Source organism: Notothenia coriiceps, unplaced genomic scaffold (assembly GCF_000735185.1).
Source record: "Notothenia coriiceps isolate Sejong01 unplaced genomic scaffold, NC01 NC01_scaffold00033420, whole genome shotgun sequence".
Lineage (NCBI taxonomy): Eukaryota > Metazoa > Chordata > Actinopteri > Perciformes > Nototheniidae > Notothenia > Notothenia coriiceps.
In genome coordinates, this window is record NW_011366121.1 from 69381 (window position 1) to 90417 (window position 21037).

General features: G+C 42.6%; 1 protein-coding gene across 1 annotated transcript in view; it reads left to right on the top strand.

Annotated features, from left to right (window-relative positions):
* Positions 1-13954, top strand: part of LOC104961547 (thrombospondin type-1 domain-containing protein 7A-like) — a 15235-nt gene extending 1281 nt beyond the window's left edge. Inside the window, exons 2-11 of the mRNA XM_010789856.1 lie at positions 8318-8512; positions 8905-9171; positions 9716-9894; positions 10219-10224; positions 10365-10498; positions 10834-10987; positions 11500-11641; positions 12032-12147; positions 12734-12851; positions 13908-13954. Of these exons, the coding sequence (XP_010788158.1) occupies positions 8318-8512; positions 8905-9171; positions 9716-9894; positions 10219-10224; positions 10365-10498; positions 10834-10987; positions 11500-11641; positions 12032-12147; positions 12734-12851; positions 13908-13954 (1358 nt within the window). The remainder of the gene's footprint in view (positions 1-8317; positions 8513-8904; positions 9172-9715; positions 9895-10218; positions 10225-10364; positions 10499-10833; positions 10988-11499; positions 11642-12031; positions 12148-12733; positions 12852-13907) is intronic.
* The last annotated feature ends 7083 nt before the right edge of the window (positions 13955-21037 follow it).

The window sequence follows — 21037 nt, forward strand, 5'->3', positions numbered from 1 at the left end:
CACACACACACACACACAACGACACCACACACACACACACACACGACACACACCACACAACACACACACACACAACGACACACACATACACACACACACACACACACACACACACACACACCACACACACACACAATACACCGGATGGATGTCTCACAACAGACATCACTCTGTGTCTTAATACTATAAGAGTCAGTGAGGCGTCGACAGGCGGGACAGACGATCAGATGAATGGAGTACATTCTGATTGTAGTACCAGCGAACTAAAGTATGTAGAGTAGAAGACGCGACCACTGGCAACCGATTAATTGTTATGTACTTAGAAGAGACAACCTGTCGCAAACAGACCATACTGACGTTGTATACTCACACACATTGACGACAACGAACATGTACGTTCGTGCACCGTCCAGTGGTTGCCGTTGTAAGTCGGACGTAGAGTGGAGACAACTATGGAGTCTACGTACCCATGGAGCGAACTAAGAGATGGATTAAACAGGGGTACAACAGACGTGCCAGGTTAGTCTCTCTCTGTCTTATTACTTGACACTCTTCTTTTTGGTAGACGACGACACGCATCTATTCAATCGTTACGTGGACGTCGTGAGCAGAAGGCTTAACTCTGAGCGCTGCGAGTCAGAACCGTTGTACGGCGACACGGATGTGTAAATTGTTTGTCTAATATGTGTGTTTCATCGTCCAGATAGCATTCCGACGCAAGACGCAAGACTGGGAATGAAGTGGTCCTTGTATAATCAGGTTACAAGATGGTCTCTGTTTCACCTCCCTGGTAGAGTTGTGTCCTGCAGGTAGACCTACGTAACGGAGTGTGTGTAACTGGATAAGTTGAATTATGTATAGTCGCGGAAACAGTATCGAACTACACAACGACGTTCTCTCCACTCCGTGTGATTTGATTGTACGACATATGCCTAAATATAATTTGATAATTATAAATAAAATACTTAGTGTGATCACAATTTTCTATAAGTTAATTCCGAGTGAATCTAGATGTACTCGCAGTCATAGAAGCACGTCAATTACTGGATTCTACCGTCCTGTTACCCTGTGTCCGACTAGCACTGCTCTCATTCTCACAAGGAAACTATGAACCTATTACTCCGCCCACGGTGATTATTTGGCTCATTACGACAGAATGGACTTCATAGATACGGGTGACTCAGTGGCTAATTATTTTCGACTAGCATACTAAGTTGTCATCGCTAGAGTCGGATTTACAGTACGCGCAGTTTTTGGTGTTGGCTGTCCTTATCGAAATAATTTACATTAGTGCTAATTACGCTGGTATTGAATATTTATCTATATCGTCTAGACATACTAGCTCGTATTCAGAACTCAGACTTAATACCGACGGACTTTTCCTTCGCACCTCGAGAATGGATCGATCTAGCGGCCCCATGCGTCTCCATATAACTAGTGAAACATAATTTATCACTGTACTCTTTTAGGGTATACTTTCCTGAAGTGATATACGCCACATGTTGTGGGTTTCTGCCTAAAGTCCGCAGGTAGGCATACTCAAGAGACCTTTCTTGACTTGTACCAATGACTACGCATTACTTCGTTTCCCGAGACAGATGAAGAGTACGCGTTCCGGATTTACTCCTGTTAACATGAACCTTATCTCTCGTGATTCCTGCACGGTCTACATGACCCTCTGGTTGAGCGCGACCGTTAAAGTTTCAAAACGGTCTTCTCTGACTGATTTATTACGTACGTCGGTCAAGTTAACCTAAGGAATAGGTGGACTTATTGAGTCGGTCGTTCATTCTCCTCTGGTCAGGTCAAACACAATACATACATGGGTAAATCTTCGCTCACGTTAATAGTAGCCACTGAGTACGTTGCCTTGGGCTTTGTATTTCGTCGATAACTTGAGATCTGTACCGGACGGTTGAGGTATACGAGACAACAAATGACATCAGTCGTCACAAAGGTCACAGATCAGTGAGGTTCAGATGTTTAGCTTCGTACGGTGATTTCGTATACGGGTGGTGTCCGTTTAAGTCGTATATTACCACACATTGTTTTTTCATACTCGGTCCCTAACGTGCACTCTTAGTCCTCTTGATAGTATTAACGAAGATCTACTGCTCGTTTTGCAGACAATACGAATAGGTCATCGACCATCCCGTAAGAACACAGAGCGTAGTGTCGGTGAACTAATATCCTAAGTCATGAATGGTGTACACAATAGACAGAATTTTGAGTCATGTAACACGCTCTAGTGCACGTAGTCTTACTGAACATTTATTGACGACAGTCGCTGATCGGTAATTTGTAGCGAAAGGTTTACGACGAACGTTACTTCGCTAGGTACCTTTGAACGTCAGGGTCGCAAGAGTTTTCGTCTGAGTAGACTCGGTGTATCTCGAGGTGGTCAGACACAAAGTTTAGTCGGTCTTGGGAAGGTCAGAAGGATGTGCCAAGGGAAAGTGTAAGAAAGGGGACTTGTCAAAAGAGGGTTGTAACGAGACGCAACTGAGCATCGACGGCGTCGTTTCTTACGGCGTTCGGACTTGTTCGGCGACGACGAAACCTTGGATGAGTTGGACTAACTACTTGAGCTTTTGACGAATCGGAATCGGATCAAAATAATAGTCTGCTTCTGTGCAGAGATTCTTTCCACGAGCATCCCTTTTTGATTGAGCTCAACTTTCTGTAGTGTCATGTCGTAGGACATTTTACCTGGGCATCTTGTTCCTTCGTTAGGGATTAGTGTGGCTTCGAGTTAATATTCTGACACTTGATAAGTTTCGTGTACTTGTGTACGATAGGCCCGAGCTCCCGATACCACTTAAGTCAAATGGATAAGACTCGACAAATTATGTAAGGGTTTCGTGGACTTTCGAATTATTTGGTTTACACTCAGTCCCTAGTTTGCAACTTCTATGCAGTCTACTGAGAGTGGCTTGTCTGTAATCATGTGTACGTCACGTCGATGTGCTGTATAAAACTGGTGGTTGGGTACACAGACTTGGACATCTGCTTAAGCGATTTTCCATGTGAGAAGAGTGAGACCGTAGAGTGGGACACGCAACCGGATGCGAGTATGTTAACTGTGGTACCTTAATATGTGTACATAATACGGTGTAAAAATGTTAGTGCAATCCTGTTAGCCGAGTATTTATTACAGTCACAAACACACCCGACCCTGTGCACTCGTACCAACTTCAAGATTAGCGTGTCGGTGACTCGGTGTCACAACTCAAATGACGTGACACTTTTTTGTGCGCTTGGATGTTTGTAAACACAGTCCCCAGGCACTATTACAACTACTCCGTCTAGTACACACTTGTCCTTGCTTCATACGTACTATAAACACGTCAACAATGTCCACTGTTGCGTCTTATACTGTTCGTGTAAGCGTACAACTTCGTGCGAGATTGTTGTAACTGGCAGCAGGCCTTAGTCGTAAAGACGACTTCGTAGTTGGACGTTATGTGATCGATAGCTTGACATATGATCGTCCGGAGGTCCTACCCTCTCCTTACTGTCTAAATGTTTGTTTGCCTAATCTTCTACCTCCTTTTTTCATCTTCTCTAGTTGAATCTGCTTCTACATTCTATTCTACGTCTTTTGTCTACTCTGTTGACAGATGTCACACTACGACATTCCTCTTCATCTTGCCCAGTATGACGTGTACATAGCTGTCTTCTTACTGTGGTAGATCGTGTTAACAATATTGTTCTAGTAAACAAGCTATTATGGCACTTCGGACGTATACCTATTCTTGTGTTAGAACTCGCCCCGTACCCTGACTTCTCCTCACTTCATCCAAGTTAACACACTTGTGCTGGTACGATGACATGAAACAGAGTCAGACGGCGACTCTAACGACAGACGACCACTGTACTGTCAACTCAAAGAACAGTCTCGTTACTAACTAAACACTACGTTGACACTAGAACTCTACACACAACCACATCAGGTCGCGGGCACAGATCCTAGTGTTGGACTCGAAGTGTGGCCTGTGAGGTAAAACGTCAGAGACAAGGGACGGGGGTATCTACGAGAGTCTTCAGTGTTGAGTTATGAATTACATAAGAGAGGACGTAGAGCAGAGAGAGCTATTAAGACGGAAACAGATTGTTGAATAAGGCTGAGGAAGGTTATCATGAATCCAAAAAAAAAACATCTCGAATCTAAATAGGCACCTGTCTACTTGGTATCGAAGCCATGTTTTACCATTAGTCTATGAATCATACCTGATAGGTTCTCGAATAATTACCAATGCTAAACGTCATCGCACCCCCCAGCCGCCATTATCCGACGTAGGCACAACCCCTCGCCCCTACCTCGGACTTCAACTTTTTTGTGACGGGAAGTTCTTGGAATAGTTGTCATTTCATGCACTGCTCATAGGTGTATCAGAGCTAACCTTCGAACGCGCAACTACCACTAATGCTTCTAGTTCAGCTTACTGGCCCAAAACAGCGTGTATAAAACTGTACTCTTTCGGTTTTCGAGTGTTTCCTGTAAAAGACGGCTTCACGCGCCCAGTGATCCCGCCCCATTTGTTCCCGCGACTGTTCATTTAGGGTTTCACTCACATCTGGAACCCCCCCCCAAGCTCGAGGGCTCTCGTCTCTCGCGTTCATCACGACCACGAGTAAATTCTGTGTCCGTCCGATCAGTTTCGTCACGGCATAGTGACGTACCGACTGGGACACATCCTCTTCCGCGACTACACCGACGGACACCGACACAGACAGCCGAATCTGCCTTTTGTATGAGGTCCGATCCTTTTCGAAAAACTTTGACTTAAATTGAACTTTCCACCAATTAGACAACAGAACCGACGAACACTACCGAGTACATAGTTCGCATAAGCACCACACGTCTTTGTCTCATCTTAGACTATCACATGTCATTTAAGGCAGTTACTACCTTAAGTTAGGTTACACTTACTGTCAGTCTTAGCTCAAGAACAACTTCGTTTCTGTTCTGTGTTCTCTTTTATATACACGGGGGTAAATGCCTTGATTGCGACACACTGCTGGCCTGATGTTCCTGTTCCAGTGACGGGAGAATTGCAAAGAGAGAGCTGCAACTAGGCTTCATTCAGGCATGCATAAAGACACACACTCACATTGGATCATATCCATTTATCCACGCACATCCACACACAAAGACACCATTACACTGAAGCACATCTTGATTCCATTGACACACATCAGCAGGGCACCAACACACACAGCAACCACACACAAACACACAAACACACACACACACACACACACACACACACACACACACACACACACAAGCACACACAGCACACCAACAGCACACACACACAGCAGCACACGGCATAGTGCTAGGGGTAATTGCAAGGCAGTCTCTTTGGCAAGGATTAGGATGAGGGCTGTCAGGACGCTGACAGCTAGAGTAACGGATCTTCCCATTGATGTCGGAAATGAAATGAAAAGGCCATGTGTGTCTGTGGTTCATGTTGCTCATCCTGTTTTGCATTACTCTTATCCTTGTTTGTCAAGTGTGCTAGAAGAAAAGCACTTGACAACTTTATGAACAGTGGGGACGGCTTAAACTAGGGTAAAAATGTTTTTTTTTCTTAAAAAAAGATGCATACGCTTAAAATGAAAGAGAGACGTGAACAATACAAGTGCACTCAGCAGCATTCCTAATCAAATAATTGACACTAATTACCAGTACAATTTTATAATGAAACGAAAAGGCACTAGACTAGTAAGAATGGGCATTCCACTGGTCTTTGAGCTATAAATAAGAGTGGCTGCAGCTTTGCAAGAGGGAGAACGAAAAGCTTTTGCATGCTTTTGGCTCCCATATCTCAGTCGAGAGCCGTGGTGTGTTTGGTAAAACTTTGGGCTTGATATCGATGCTTGCCTGGCATTTTATGTTGAGCTTTTACTGGCTCTTCAGTCATCGCTTAAATTCATTGTATAGAAAAGGAACTTTCGTTTGAAAGCCCTCAGCTCTAACTAATCCTGTAATTAGAACCCTCCCAAAAACACCCCATTATTTGCGCTTTTATTTTATACGCAACGAATGCTGTCAAACATATTTAATATATTCTTTTGTAAAATTCATTTCTAATACTATTCAGTATTGAGATTTGAATTCAATCATTCATTCCAATATATTTTTAGGGTAAATGTACGTTTGTTGTTTTGGTATCAGTAGCATGAGACTGTTGGGGCAGCAAAAGTCCTTTAATATTCTGCTGGACTAGAGTCCTGTGGGCCATATATCCAGGGGAAGTTAGTCTCGACAGGTGATATTGAACAAGTTGCACGTGTTTAGACTGAATACTTCATAAAACTACACATCACCAAACTATTTTCTTCAACAATAGGCACCGGTATCTGTGCAGATCGCTGTTGGCGCAATTGGATTGTTTGTTAGTGCCTGAGAGAATATTTTTTGGGCAGCTCAAGAGAATTCTTCTTGAATTGAGGCACTGCACAACAATGGAAGAGAGGACCAACAAAGAGTCTACTTTGCCTTCACGAATACTGCAACTAAGCCTGTCCCTCTCTAGTGACTTTCCACACGTGTATTGAGCTGGATAGGCCAGAGGCNCAGACACACGGGGACACACACAGGGACACACACGGGGACACACAGGGACACACACGGACACACACGGACACGCACAGGGACACACACGCACACACACGGACACACACGGACACACACACGGACACACACGGACACACACGGACACACACGGACACACGGGGACACACACACGGACACACACGGACACACACGGACACACACACGGACACACACGGACACACACGGACACACACAGACACACACGGACACACGGGGACACACCGGCAGAGTTTTGTATTTGCAGCGTTTAGTAAACTAGTAAGCTGCATGTCTCCTCAAGCTGCTGAATGTTCTCTAAATGCTGCATGTGTTGTCAAGTTGCTGGAGAAGTTTCTTCATGAGGAACATTTGGGTTTCTTTATCTGCTTCCTTTCTGAAGCTGCAGCGTGTTCCCCCTGATGTCAGAGGTTTGGTTGGTTGTAGTGCGTTAGCACCTGTTAGCCACCGTACGATTCAGAATCAGAATTCCTTTATCAGTCCCACAGCGGGGACATTTACGCTGGCATTAATAACATATTACGACATAAGACATGCAGTAGTTTGTTAAAAAAACAAGTTTTGTCTCAGTCTTGCTTTTATAAAATCATTGTCTTCAAAGCCGTCGGGGGAAAAGGAAATCTTGTTTTTACACGATGGCTGTAATAACATTTAGGGAGTTAACTTCCCTGCAGAATAAGACGTGCACTGTTCCTTTAGGCTACTTATAGAAGTGTGTGTTGAAGCCGTCAGTGGACGTGTTATCTGTGCACGCTCAGACAGAAACCATTACATCTGATCTGCTGCTCCAGCTGAGGAGTCTCCTGTCGTTAAGCTCCATTACCTGGAACACAATCCTCTAAGCTGCACTCTCCACCTCTGAACCTCTGAACCTCTGAACCTCTGAACCTCTGAACCTCTGAACCTCTGAACCTCTGACCTCTGAACCTCTGACACTCTGAACCTCTGAACCTCTGACACTCTGAACCTCTGACACTCTGAACCTCTGACACTCTGAACCTCTGAACCTCTGAACCTCTGAACCTCTGACACTCTGAACCTCTGACACTCTGAACCTCTGAACCTCTGAACCTCTGAACCTCTGAACCTCTGAACCTCTGAACCTCTGAACCTCTGAACCTCTGAACCTCTGAACCTCTGAACCTCTCCACCTCTGAACCTCTGAGCCTCTGAACCTCTCCACCTCTGAACCTCTGAACCTCTTCACCTCCACTCAACACAGACGCACCAGGAGACAGCCTTCTACTGCCTTCACTGAGTGTGTGTGTGTGTGTGTGTGTGTGTGTGTGTGTGTGTGTGTGTGTGTGTGTGTGTGTGTGTGTGTGTGTGTGTGTGTGTGTGTGTGTGTGTGTTATTGTAAACATACCAAGAGACAGTTTAAGGGCATATTAAGTCGTGCTTCAATCACATCTACTTCAGGATTCATAATACTAAAGCTGCATTGCACCTGAAGCTGCTTAGATGTAGGGGATTAGGGATTTGAGTCTTTGCAGACCATTTACATGCACTAACATATAGAACACGCTACAGGAGAGGGAACACAGGCTTTGCTCTTGTAGCTGAAAGACGATTGGTTGATAATCATCCTAAAACATTCGGGTTAGGGTCCAGGGGACAGGAAGTGAGGATAAGTGTGTAGGACTCCTTCCTGCACCCCCTCCTCCTCTAACCCCTGGTGAATCTGTGTTTCTGCAGCGGTGTCGTGCAGGAAGCAGGACGGCGGCCAGGCGGATGTGGAGGCGTGTCTTCAGTTCTCCAGCTCTATGCCGCCCCTCACTCAGCTCTGCCAGCTTCCCTGTGAGGAAACCTGTCAGCTCAGCCTCTGGTCCAAGTTCTCCTCCTGCAGCGTGGACTGTGTGGGGGTCCGGACCCGCAAGAGGACGCTGGTCGGTGAGTGACACCTCGCTGGGGACATCTGGAGAGAAAGAGCGGAAAGAGGACTTTACTCATGTTTTACACCAATCAGCCTCAGTGTTACAGTTAGTCATTTACACAGTAAGACAGACAGGCAGTTGGACTGTACGATGATAAGATACAAAATAAGATGAAACTTAAATAAATCAGATGTACTAACAGCAGGTATAGGGTTGTGTATACACATATAAGTATGCATAAGGATAGAGAGATGTAACTGTATGAATATGAATGTAACAGGATGGGTACGGTGTGTGGAACAATATCGTGACAGCCAGGTTTAGTGCAGAGGGGATAATGTAGGCGGGGGCATTTTGCAGAACAATATAGTTTTAAATCTCTTAAACGTTCTCCATGGTTCCCTGCAGGTAAGAGCAAGAAGCGTGACCAGTGTAAGAACAACCAGGTGTTCCCTCTCAGCGAGACGCAGTACTGCCCCTGCAACAAGTACAACGCCCAGCCGGTGGGCAACTGGTCTGACTGTGTGCTGCCGGACGGGGGGCGGCTGGAGGGCTCTCTGGGCATGAAGGTGCAGGGAGACATCAAGGAGTGTGGGCAGGGGTACAGGTTCCAGGCCATGGTGTGCTACGACCAGGACAACCGCATCGTGGAGACGTCGCGCTGCAACAGCCACGGTGAGGCCTAAACACACGCGTATCGTATTCAGATAGAAGCTCATTCCCGTAGTGGCCAAACGGTGGAACTACAACTTCCTGTGAGTCCGTGACTTCATTGGGTCTGGGAATCCCCCAACAGCAGATATATGGTCTATAACTCTAGATTTGATGGCCACTGTTTCCACACCAAACATGAACTCATTTCAGATCTCATGGACGCCTTCGAGGAAAGCTAACCTCCTCCTGTTGAGGGACTCTGGTGTTTCAGAGCAAGCACAGACATCCAGAGATGGAAGTCTTTGGAGTCTCTCTTCTCTTCTTAGATAGCACGATGATTTAAAAAAAAAAAAATGTTAGTCAATTTATTGAACATGTCAGAAACAAAAACATACAACAATAATATATATATATATTTTTTCTTTTTTTCTCTCACTCAAATTAATAATTATAACAAAGTACAAAAAAAAAAAAAAGAATAATAAAAAATAAACAATAATAATTCTCAAATATGATGATGATGATGATGATGATGATGATGATTGTGAATGTGTTGTGTCTGCAGGCTACATCGAGGAGGCGTGCATCATCCCGTGTCCGTCAGACTGCAAACTGAGCGAATGGTCCAACTGGTCTCGCTGCAGTAAGTCGTGCGGCAGCGGAGTGAAGGTCCGGTCCAAGTGGCTCCGAGAGAAGCCGTACAACGGGGGGAGACCCTGCCCCAAACTGGACCACGTCAACCAGGTGAAGAGGGGGGGGGGAGGTAAATGCTTAAAAGGGTGGATGTGTCTCATTAAGTTTCCCGGGTTAATTGGATTTTGTAAAAGTTGCGCTAGGAAATATAATAAAATAAAAATATGTGAATAAACACATTAAATGTAAGACTGACACTAAAATATATTACAACAATAAATATGTAAAAATTAGTATATTATAATAAATAGTAGCGTTTTTATGTTAATATATTACTTCATGTATATCTCTGTTGAATCCTTGAGTATAATAATCTGAATTAATTATCTATTTATTTGTTATTTCTCTTCTTTCATGAATGGATGCCATCCTCAGGCTCAGGTGAGAACACTTCTCATTGTGTATTGTTATTAGTTTTTGTGTCTTTGATACGTGATTTCTTGTGTTTTTTATGTATATATTTGTGTTTAATGTGTTTCTGTGTATTTCTTTCTGTGTTTTCTTGATCTTCCCTGCTCCAGGTGTACGAGGTGGTGCCGTGCCTCAGTGACTGCGGTCAGTATGTCTGGAGGTCTGAGCCGTGGAGCGTGTGGAAGGTCAGCAACGTGGACCTGAAGGAGAACTGTGGGGAGGGGGTTCAGACCCGCAAGGTCAGGTAAGAGAGACCCGGAGGAAACACGGATGATAAAGAAACACGCTGGGACTTTCTCAGAGTTATTACTATTCTTCTTGCTTTCTTGTTTTTTAATACACTTTTAATTTATACTATACTTGTTTTAATGACACTTGTTATTAATATTATGTTTGTATTATTATCCTTATTGTTTTTATTATTGTTATTTGATTGTATTTTTTTAATATATTTTCTAAATTGTTGTTATTATCAATACAACTATTATTTATTTATGTTATATATATATATATATATATATTATTTATATATGTTATTTATTCATTATGACTCTGATCATGAATCCCCCCCGTGTGCAGGTGCATGCTGAACACCATCGACGGGCCCTCGGAGCAGGTGGAGGATTACCTCTGCGACCCGGAGGAGATGCCCCTCGGAGCGAGGAACAGCCGACTACCCTGCCCCGAGGACTGTGTGCTCTCAGACTGGGGGGTCTGGACCCCCTGTCCCCTGGTACTTATATGAACCACATATAGTCCCTCTGTCAGGGCTCTGTGTTCTGCGTGCAATGAGAGGACAGATGACAACAGTCAGGAACACAATGTCATTTGACAGAATGTAAAGTTAAATATTGTAAAGTAAGATGAAATGAAATACTATTCATTGCAGTGATAACTATTCAGAGTAGCTGTGGAGGTTTTTATCTTTATGCATATTTGAAACACATGCTATCCAAGCTGTGGACTGTTTATACTAATACACATTCAGATAAATGTTTAAGCATAAATGTGCACAAAGTGTCAGTTGAGGGCAGATCATGTTGTCGCACACTGTGTCACAAAACAACACAGTTGAATTTGATTGGAATCAGATCCTGATCAGGGTTTAGTCCTGTTGAGTGGCGTGAAGTCAGTGTGCTCACAAGACTCTTTTCATAGACTGCATGAATACAAACACAAGGTCTGTGGTTAACCTTAGCTGAAGACATCTTAAGGTCTGCTCACTAATGTCCTCTCTCTCCTCAGCCCTGTGGGGGGAACAGCTCCAGAGAGAGGACAGCGCCCCCCCTCCGTCAGCCTGGAGACGGGAAGACGTGTCCTCCGTCAGAGGAGACGGAGATCTGCAAACTCAACACCAACTGCTTCCACTACTCATACAACATCACCGGTAACACGATCATATTTATACCACAGTTTATACTTTACATTTTATATATCTTATTCTCCCAGTACCTAACTGTGTGTGATCTTTAGTTCAAACATCGCATTTCTACTGTAAAATACACCTTTCCCAATACTGTACTATACCTTATTGCTTACACTGTTCTTATCTGACTCTGTATTCCTATGACATGTGACAGGAACATCTCATGAGGACTTGTAATACCTCTGTAGAGTCTTGTGGTGTAGATGCTCTGCTCTGAGGAGCTATGAAGACACGTTAGCTATCCGTCTCTAAATCAAGCTATCATGTAATTGAGCATCTCTGCAGAGTTCACAGTACAGCGATGTTACATTATATTGTTTCTGTACGAGTCTTACTGAGGTCTCTCTGCAGACTGGAGTACCTGTCAGCTCAGTGAGCGAGCCGTCTGTGGAAACGGGATTAAAACCCGGATGCTGGATTGTGTTCGCAGCGACGGGAAGTCTGTGGACCTGAAGTTCTGTAAGGAGGTGAGTCCTGAGGCTCTTCCTGTTACAGGTCACGTACAGCAGGGGTGTCAAAACTTTTTTCATTGAGGGCCGGATGCTGAAAAACATACAAAGGGCTGGGCCGCTCACTAGAGGTATTTAGCCTCATAAGTTCAGTTATAAGTTAGCGAAATCAATCAAATGTATTTCAATGTATGCTTTCTACTTTCTAGGATTTAAGAAACATCCCAGCTCTCCACAGGGTTTCAGTTCTCCTGTTGCAGCTCATCCCTTAAAGCAGAAGACTCAGATTGATTATAATAAGGGGAAATATGAAGGGTCTTTAAAGCTTGTCATGGAAATAAAACTAGGATTCGTTAGAATATGTTCTCAGCTCTAATCGACTGAATGTCTTTGATTAGTGGGTTTATTAACACATGAAAACTACTGTGTAATATACGCTCACATATATATTTAAGAAGTGCAATATAAAACAAGCAGGAGTTTCAGGTGGGGGCCATATACCTTATACTTTAAGAATTTGACGAGGGCCAATTAGAACGGGCCGCCCCTGACGTACAGTTTGTACGCACATACAGAGTAACTAACACCACCTCTCCTCCTGCAGCTGGGCCTGGACAGGAAGTGGCAGATGAACGCTTCCTGTGTGGTCGAATGTCCCGTCAACTGTCAGCTCTCTGATTGGTCGACGTGGTCGGAGTGCACACACACCTGTGGACTGTCAGGTATGAGTGTTTCCATTACATCCAATGACCCTCTGGTTTGGTTGTGTCATGTTATTCGTGTGTAGAATATCGGATTTAGCTGCAAGTGCTTTTCTCTGTTGGAAAGTAATGATGATTGAATCCAAAGCTAACCTGTTCATGTCCTGGAGCAAATCAACGCCTTTAGGGAATTCCTTCAAATGTGATACAAACATCCACTTGGATGAACTGAACTAGTACTGACCTTAACTTACATAGCTGTGGTGGAAGAAGGGACTGAATGATCAAGTCTTTTTAGAATAATGGATTTAGTTACAAGTGTGTGCAGCCCTGTGTTTCATGTTGTTCATGTCCTGTCTTTTGAACCTGGTGAAAAGTCTCATTGAGATTAAAATGTGTTATTCAAGAGCGACCTGATCAAGAGGGTGGCATCAACAATGTTACAACAAATAAAACACAGACAATACAGCTGTCGTAAAACATAGAAATGGCACAATTTTAAAACGACTTCAATTAGAGGAAATAAAAGCAATCACATCGACCAAGAGTGTTTGTGTTTTATAGTGATACAATCTGACAGTTTCAGCTCCTTCTGTACATTATTCCAGGCAGAAGGGTAGCATATATAAAAGCGTGTTTTCCCGTTCTAACTTTGGGAACCAACATCTGTATAATATCATGGGAGAGCAGGCCATATAGATTCAGTTTTTTACACATATAGAAGTCACTGCGTCTTATCTCCTGGAAATTAGGGTTTCATTTTCGTTCCTGTGTTCATAACTTCCACGGACTGTTTCATTTGCGATGGATCAAGTCCACAGTTTTGGCTCATATTTGATTGTTTTCCAGTTGCCTATCTGTCGGCCCATTCTCATGAACGGATATCCAAGGAACCCCTTTCGGAAATTATTTCAAATTTGGTGCAAACGTCCACTTGGATGAACTGAACTAGTACAGACCTTAACTTACATCGTCAAATTCCTCGTATGTTTGAACCAACCTGGTAAAACAGCTGTTTCTGATTCTGATTGCTTTGGTAGAAGAAGTGACTGAATTACAACGTTTTTTGGTGTTCAGAAAAAAGAGAAAAGGGCCCAGAAAGGAGCCCTGAGGGACGCCAGTGATACGTTCCCATTATAAGAGCCTGTCTCGCTGATTAAAATATGTCTTTAGGCTCAAACTGAGATAGAAAAAGCCTGTTGACATGGAGAGGATTATCTCCTCATCTTTGCTCAGTTTGAACTGGCTGAGTGTTATTCGATCTCTCTCCAGTAAAACCAGTGGGATCGCCTTTAAGATGTTCCCATAATGCATGAACTCTTTGCCAGTAATCAGGACATGAGAAGGATCAAGTTACTGCGAGCTATTTGGGGGTCAGAAATGAAATACTATAGTGGAAAACAAAATCTATATATTACCACAAATCCATTTAGTCGTCCATGTGATACGCTCCATGGTTTACCCAGTCGTTGTGGAGGAGTTCAAAATGAGCTTCTTCTCCATATTGGCCGAAAAGCAGAATTCAAACATCTGGAAACAGGATTAGAAATACTTTAATTTGACTAAACCTAGCCACGTTTTCTCCATACGTCTTTCCCTTTAAATGTTCAAAATAAAATCTCAAAGGTTAGATAACATGTTTACCGTTTGGCGGATGAGGAGGAGATCTCCTAAATGTCAGATTTTATTGGCTTTTTTAAGCGTCTTTTTCACATTAGCTGTATCCATAAAAACTGAAGGAGCCATAACGTTTTACTGCATACATCACAAACACTCATTTCACACATCGCTGTAAATCGTTTATCATGGGGGGGGGGGGCTTCCTATAAGTCAGAGAAACCAGGTAGATGATGCCATTTTAACGTCTCTTATTGTAGGTATTGATATTATTGGATTACACTTCAATATAACTCCAACATGGTCTGTGAGTAATCAGGCTGCAGTACTGTTGGAAACCAGAACCCTGTGAGGGACCATGATCTTACTGTTCCTATAATACGTTTCTGTCTCAAACTGAAAAGCCCCGGTGACAAGGAGAGGATTGTTTCCTTTTAACTGGCCGACTGTTATTCGATCTTTCTACAGAAAAACCAGTGGAATGGCCTTTAAGATGTTCCCATAATGCATTAAGTCTGGAAACCAGAAGCGCTGTGAGAGACGATGATGTTACCGAGTGAGGGTAATAATGTGGGAGCGTGTAACTCCAGAGGATCAGGGCATTGATCGGCGCTGCATTAGGAGTGTTTGCTCAGGGGCTCGGGGAGCACTTTGCTCTCCAGCAGTCCTTGAGAAGATCCTCATTCCATGAACACGGCAGATATGAAACCAACACCGGCTTTAGATACCGGGGTAACCTTAATCTGTCCCCCGGCGGCCAGGCTTTGTTTCCCAGGAACATAAAATGAAGTCGTGGGCCTTGAGTTTTAACACCTCTGGTCTAGGGGGAACTAAGTCTGTTTTGTACGTTTTTGTGTTTCTCTTATTTTCCTACGATACTTGAATGACTGGCTGTGAATACGAAAATATGAAGGACAGACCATCTATTATTTTCTTCTCCCTGCTCCTTTTGAGGTACGGTGTGTTTACAGAGTTTCTTAATAATTGTTATACATTGAGTAAATATTAACAGTATTTAGCAGTGGCAGATACGTAAATGCACGATATTATAGAATTAGAATTAGATTAAATACTTAACTTCTTCTTAACCTAGCCATGCAGAGACCAGGCTTTCTCTCCCAGGAACAGCAGGAAGTCCTTCCCGCTCTGCTTCCTGTGTTTCTTTTATCTTCTCCTTCCCTGGAAGAGTTTGATTCCTGATCCACAGCCAGGAATATCAATGAGCTGAAGGTACCTGCACCAGCTCAGAGATGTTCTACACTCTGTGTGCATGGATTATCACAGCAGTGTGTGTTCTGCAGCCAAACACTGATAGTGACAGCTGGCACGCTACGTATATCACCCAGCATGCATCACTGCCACCCCTCGCTCAACCCCAAACACTGGCATGGCCGCCTGCAGGGAAACGCTGGAGCATCGTGATGGAGGAGAGAGCATCTTCTGTACAAAGACACTGGAGAGGGATCTAACATCTGGGATTCAAATGCACTTTAGTTTTTAGACGGCATAATGACTTTGTTAACTTAACATACGTTTGCAGCTTGTGGTAAAGATCTCCTACGTGTCGGGACCCCCAAGAAGGTGGCAATAGCATTTCTTAAAGTGCTAACATAGTAGAAGAAATTAAAACAACCATTTTATTTATATTTCTACACAAACTAGTATTTATTTTCACGTAACATTCCCAGCAGTTAAGTGTTTTCCCTTTCTGAAGAACGACCAGAACTACCAAATCTGACATCTAGTGGATTTCATGTTTTGGAAATATATGTATATATTTTTTTACTGTAAAAAAACTCAAGTTAGTGGTAAAGATCTCCTATGTGTCGGGACCCAAGAAGGTGGCTATATCATTTCTATAGTGCTGCAGAAGAAAATAAAACAACCATTTTATTTATATTTCTACACAAACCAGCATTTATTTTTCATGCAACGTTCACGTGTTGAACTTTTTTTTCAATTTCTGAAGAAGGCAGGTTGTGCAAGACCAGAACTACTGAATTGAAATCAAGTGAATTTGTTGCTTTGGGAATAAATGTATATCTTTTTGAGTTTAACAAACTCAAGTTAAAAGCATCATTTGTGCGACTTTAGGTCAAATAAGATTGTGCCAAGATAAGAGGTACTTTATTGGGAAATGTTTGCGTTGCAGCAGCAAAACAAACAAGGCATTGCACATAAGTAGAAATTAAAGAGTAGAAATAAACAGTGCTAGATTATAAACACCTCAAAATAGAATTAAAACTTAAAAATATACAGTAGACCGTGAAGATACAAAATCTATCAACTCTGACAATAAAACACAACTGAAGGGCTTTAGACAGAATATAAAGCAGGATATGATTTACATTAGGAGTGTAGGGAATGGAATATTATATGAATATATAGAGATATACAGATATTAATAACTCCTGCATGAATTTGAAAAACGGAAAAAATATTGGAGCTTTTTTTTTTTACATTTATTGTCTCCACTCAGAAAAATACAAATACATATTTTTTATAAGTATTAATGACAAAATGTAACTTTAAATACAAAATTATTCTATATTTCCTATGTTGCCGTTTAAAGATGTATTGCTGCATGTATGGGTTTAAGGAGGTACGGTGAAATAAAAACCACATGCAATCCCTCTGAGACGGCCGCTAATTGAGAGTTTCCTCACATCCTCCCCTCGGGCACTCTGTTCAAATGCAGAGTGAATTTAGTTAAAGGGCACTCCTAACACCACACACACACACACACACACACACACACACACACACACACACACACACACACACACACACACACACACACACACACACACACACACACACACACACACACACACACACACACACACACACACACACACACACACACACACACACGTGTGTGTGTGTGTGTGTGTGTGTGTGTGTGTGTGTGTGTGTGTGTGTGTNTGTTCGGGGTCATTTGTTTTTTGTATAATCTTGCTTCGTGCAAGGGATAATTGTTGTCATCTTCTCTGTAAACTTTTTTTTTTCGCCGTTCTTTTGCCATTTTGAGATTTACATTTCTAGCGGAAAGCTAACCAGGAAGTGTTTTAGCACACCACGTGACGCATCTGAACGAATCACGTTGTCTGAAATTGACACCAGCCAATGAGATTTCGTTTCTTGGTTTAAGACCCCTTTGTGCTTTCACGATTGGTTGCTGATACAAAGGAAATGACCATATTTGGATCCGATGAGATTGTGCAGGAGAGACACAGCTTTCTAACGATATCTCTGTTGACATGGTGCACACAGCGGTCGCGGTACTTTATGTTACGTTAGAAAGCTAACTTTTGGTGAATTTAGGAGAAATCTACTGACGCAAATAGACAAACTATAGTCAAATAAATACTTAAATGTGTATTTTGTACGTTTTCCTTCCAAAAGCCTGAAAGAAAACATGTTATAGAATCAAAATAGCACAAAATCTCAAAATTGACCAGTGCTTGAAAAACGATGTTTTTGCCTGCCGTGTCTCGCCTTAAGATGACATACACATGAAGTCATGAACACTAACCCAGATGTTAGTTGTCTAACTTGAACCTAAAACACTTGTAGCCTGTCTCTGCATTCCCCTTATTCCACAATAAGGGGAATGTCAACACAGACACCTGTCAGCCCGCACTCTGCTGTTCCTCAGCACCACTCCCCCTCCCCCCTGCTGAAATTATGAATGAAAAGCGTGGTAATCATAGATAACACGGCAGGGTCCGTGACAGTTTGTTTTCATCTGATTTCAAATAAACAAAGTCTTGGTTTTAAGAATATTAAACTTGTTTCGCCAAATTCAGATGATAAATACAACTTTTAAGCTTCTAAAGGCATAATTACAAGCGGCAACTTAACGTCACAGCAGGCATAACAACAGCCGGTGTTCCTTGTGAGGGTTTCCCCGGGAAACAAACACAATACACACAAATGCGTCACAGATTATTTCGCGGTATTTGAAATCATGTACGCAGCTTGCGACGTAACTAGGACTCTAGTGGACGGTATCAGTACTACAAGTAAAACAAAATAAAAACTTTTTTTTTAAATTTTTTTATTAATTACGTTGTTTATAAATTATTCTGAGGGCCACAAAAAGGGGAGGAGGGGGCCGCATGCGGCCCGCGGGCCGCCATTTGCCCATCCCTGAGATAGAGTAATAACTTCATAATTAACTACGTCTGAAAGCAGAAGTCTCGGGCAAGTAATTGAAAATAATTGAAAGTCTCTTCAGTGAGTCTCACAAAACAGATGCATTGTGGGACATGTAGTTTATGGACAAAGCGCTTCTGTAAAGCGGCATCAAGCCGTATAATAAACGTATTATATTCTTGCAGAGCTCTTGCGGGCCACATTGTGAAGTCACCCCTGATTCACTGAAACCTAGAGAGCACAGGGTGAAATGCTGATGTCGACGGGCTGACGGAGGACACTGACCTCTGACTTGCAGTCGGACCAGGCTTCGTAGCTCCAGCTGTAGCAAGGCTTCACCAGGCAGGGTTTCCACTGCTTCATCTGGGGGGGGCAGGGCCGTCCGTCTCCCTGGGGGGTCTGAGTCACGGTCCTCCTCCTCCACAGCTTTCCTGAACACAAGAGAGGGGAGAGAGGATGAATTATTAATTCAGAGAGAGAGACAGTTTCATCCCACAGGCCATAAGACTGCTAAACACCTGAGCTCTGTTCATTTCATTCCATTTTTATTAAAAACGTACAAAAAAATCCTTCCAACTTGACAGTTAACAAAAAGCAACAAAACAACAATGACACCAACACATCACATGAACAAGGAAAAGTGTGCATCATTTAATTTCACATTCTGTTCTTGTACATATCATATTCTATTTACATGTACTGTATATGGACTTCTTGCACTATTTTTTTTATTTTATTTTATTATACATGTTGCATTGTTGGAGGAGCTTAGGTCAGAAGAATTTCATTGGCATGTCTACACTGAAGCTGCTGTAAAACCTTTGAATTGAGGGAGACGGTGGGTCAGAAATGTGAAGAGAAAGAGAAACTGCATCAAGGTGACCTCTGGACCTCCAATCAGAGCTTCACATGAGGTCCAGCATGAATAAATAAGAGACACATTAAAATAAACGTCTCTGAATTCTAAGATGAACAGAATTGGATTAGGGGCACATGTGAAAACAAATTGAGATTTTCATTTTTTGGAAATCACAAAATGAATCAGAATTCTTTTTCACTATTTTAATTTTTGGCGAAAAAAAAAAAATATATAATCAGATTTGTATTTATGTATCTCAGAGTTTTGAAAAGAAAGATATTTCAGATTTTTTTGGGGATTTTTTCAGGAAATCTCAGAATTATACAAAAAACTGTAATCTTAGAATTTCCGACTTTTTCTCAGAACTCAAAATATGTTTCACTCTTGGTCAGATTTCCATTGCACACGTGGCCCTAATCCTCTTCCTTAAAACACGTAAACAGTAAGCTTATCCAAATATCACAATATTAATATCTGACTTTTGGAAAACCTCAATAGCAAATGTTCTAAAAGGACAATGGACCATTAACATGTTTTCCATCAAGTGAAGAAATGGCTACTGTGTGTTCAACCAGATTGCATGAGACTTTAGATTTCCTCTGTAATGGTTTATGACTTTGGTCTCATTTCTACATTTGGGTGAATGTCCTCTCCTTATTTTCCAGGGAACAGCCTTTTCATTATTCAATAATTCATCACGATGGTGCAATTCTGGGACTTCACCATCCTCCCTGAAGCCATGGATATCCAGACTCCTTTGTTGTGTTAAAATGAAGCTCAGGACTGTGTGAGGTTGGGGGATAAGAGTGTGTGTGTGTGTGTGTGTGTGTGTGTGTGTGTGTGTGTGTGTGTGTGTGTGTGTGTGTGTGTGTGTGTGTGTGTGTGTGTGTGTGCTCACCTGGACAGGGCACGGTGCAGGGCTCCTGCAGGACGATGTTGGGGTCTCCCTCCACTGAGGGCTCCAGGTCTGAACACAGCTCCTCCTCCACCCGGCTGCTGTCCTCCTGCCCCGAGCCGTCAGACACGAAGCACGACACGTTCCTGAAGCGCAGGCCGTCTCCACACCGAGCGCCCTGAGGAGACGAAGGTTCAAGATTCAAGGCTTTTATTTTATTTACAGCTACAGTGTAGATAGATGGATAGATGGGTCAAACCCAATTTCATGGTGGGCCACGTCAGCATTATAGTTGCACTCAAAGGGCCGGTTGTAACTTTAAGAATATAAATATAAATATATATAAAATAATGTATTATATTACATTATTGCCTCTGCATTGGATTATTATCAGATAGAGCAGGGATGGGCAACTTTGATGGCGGTGGGGGCCACATAATTGATGTACTGGCCACCAGGGGGCCGCAGATTCACTTGGAACACACACAATTCCATGTGTTGTATGTAATTTTTAACAAATATACTAAGTCTGACATCTTCATTGACATTTTACAATCAAAGGGAACATCCCCAAAAAATGGGAACATCCTCTAATAAGCTCACTAAACAAATATCGGTTCACAGAAATGTTATTTCATTTTTACAACTGGCATGTTTGTAAAGAACAGGTTATTAAAC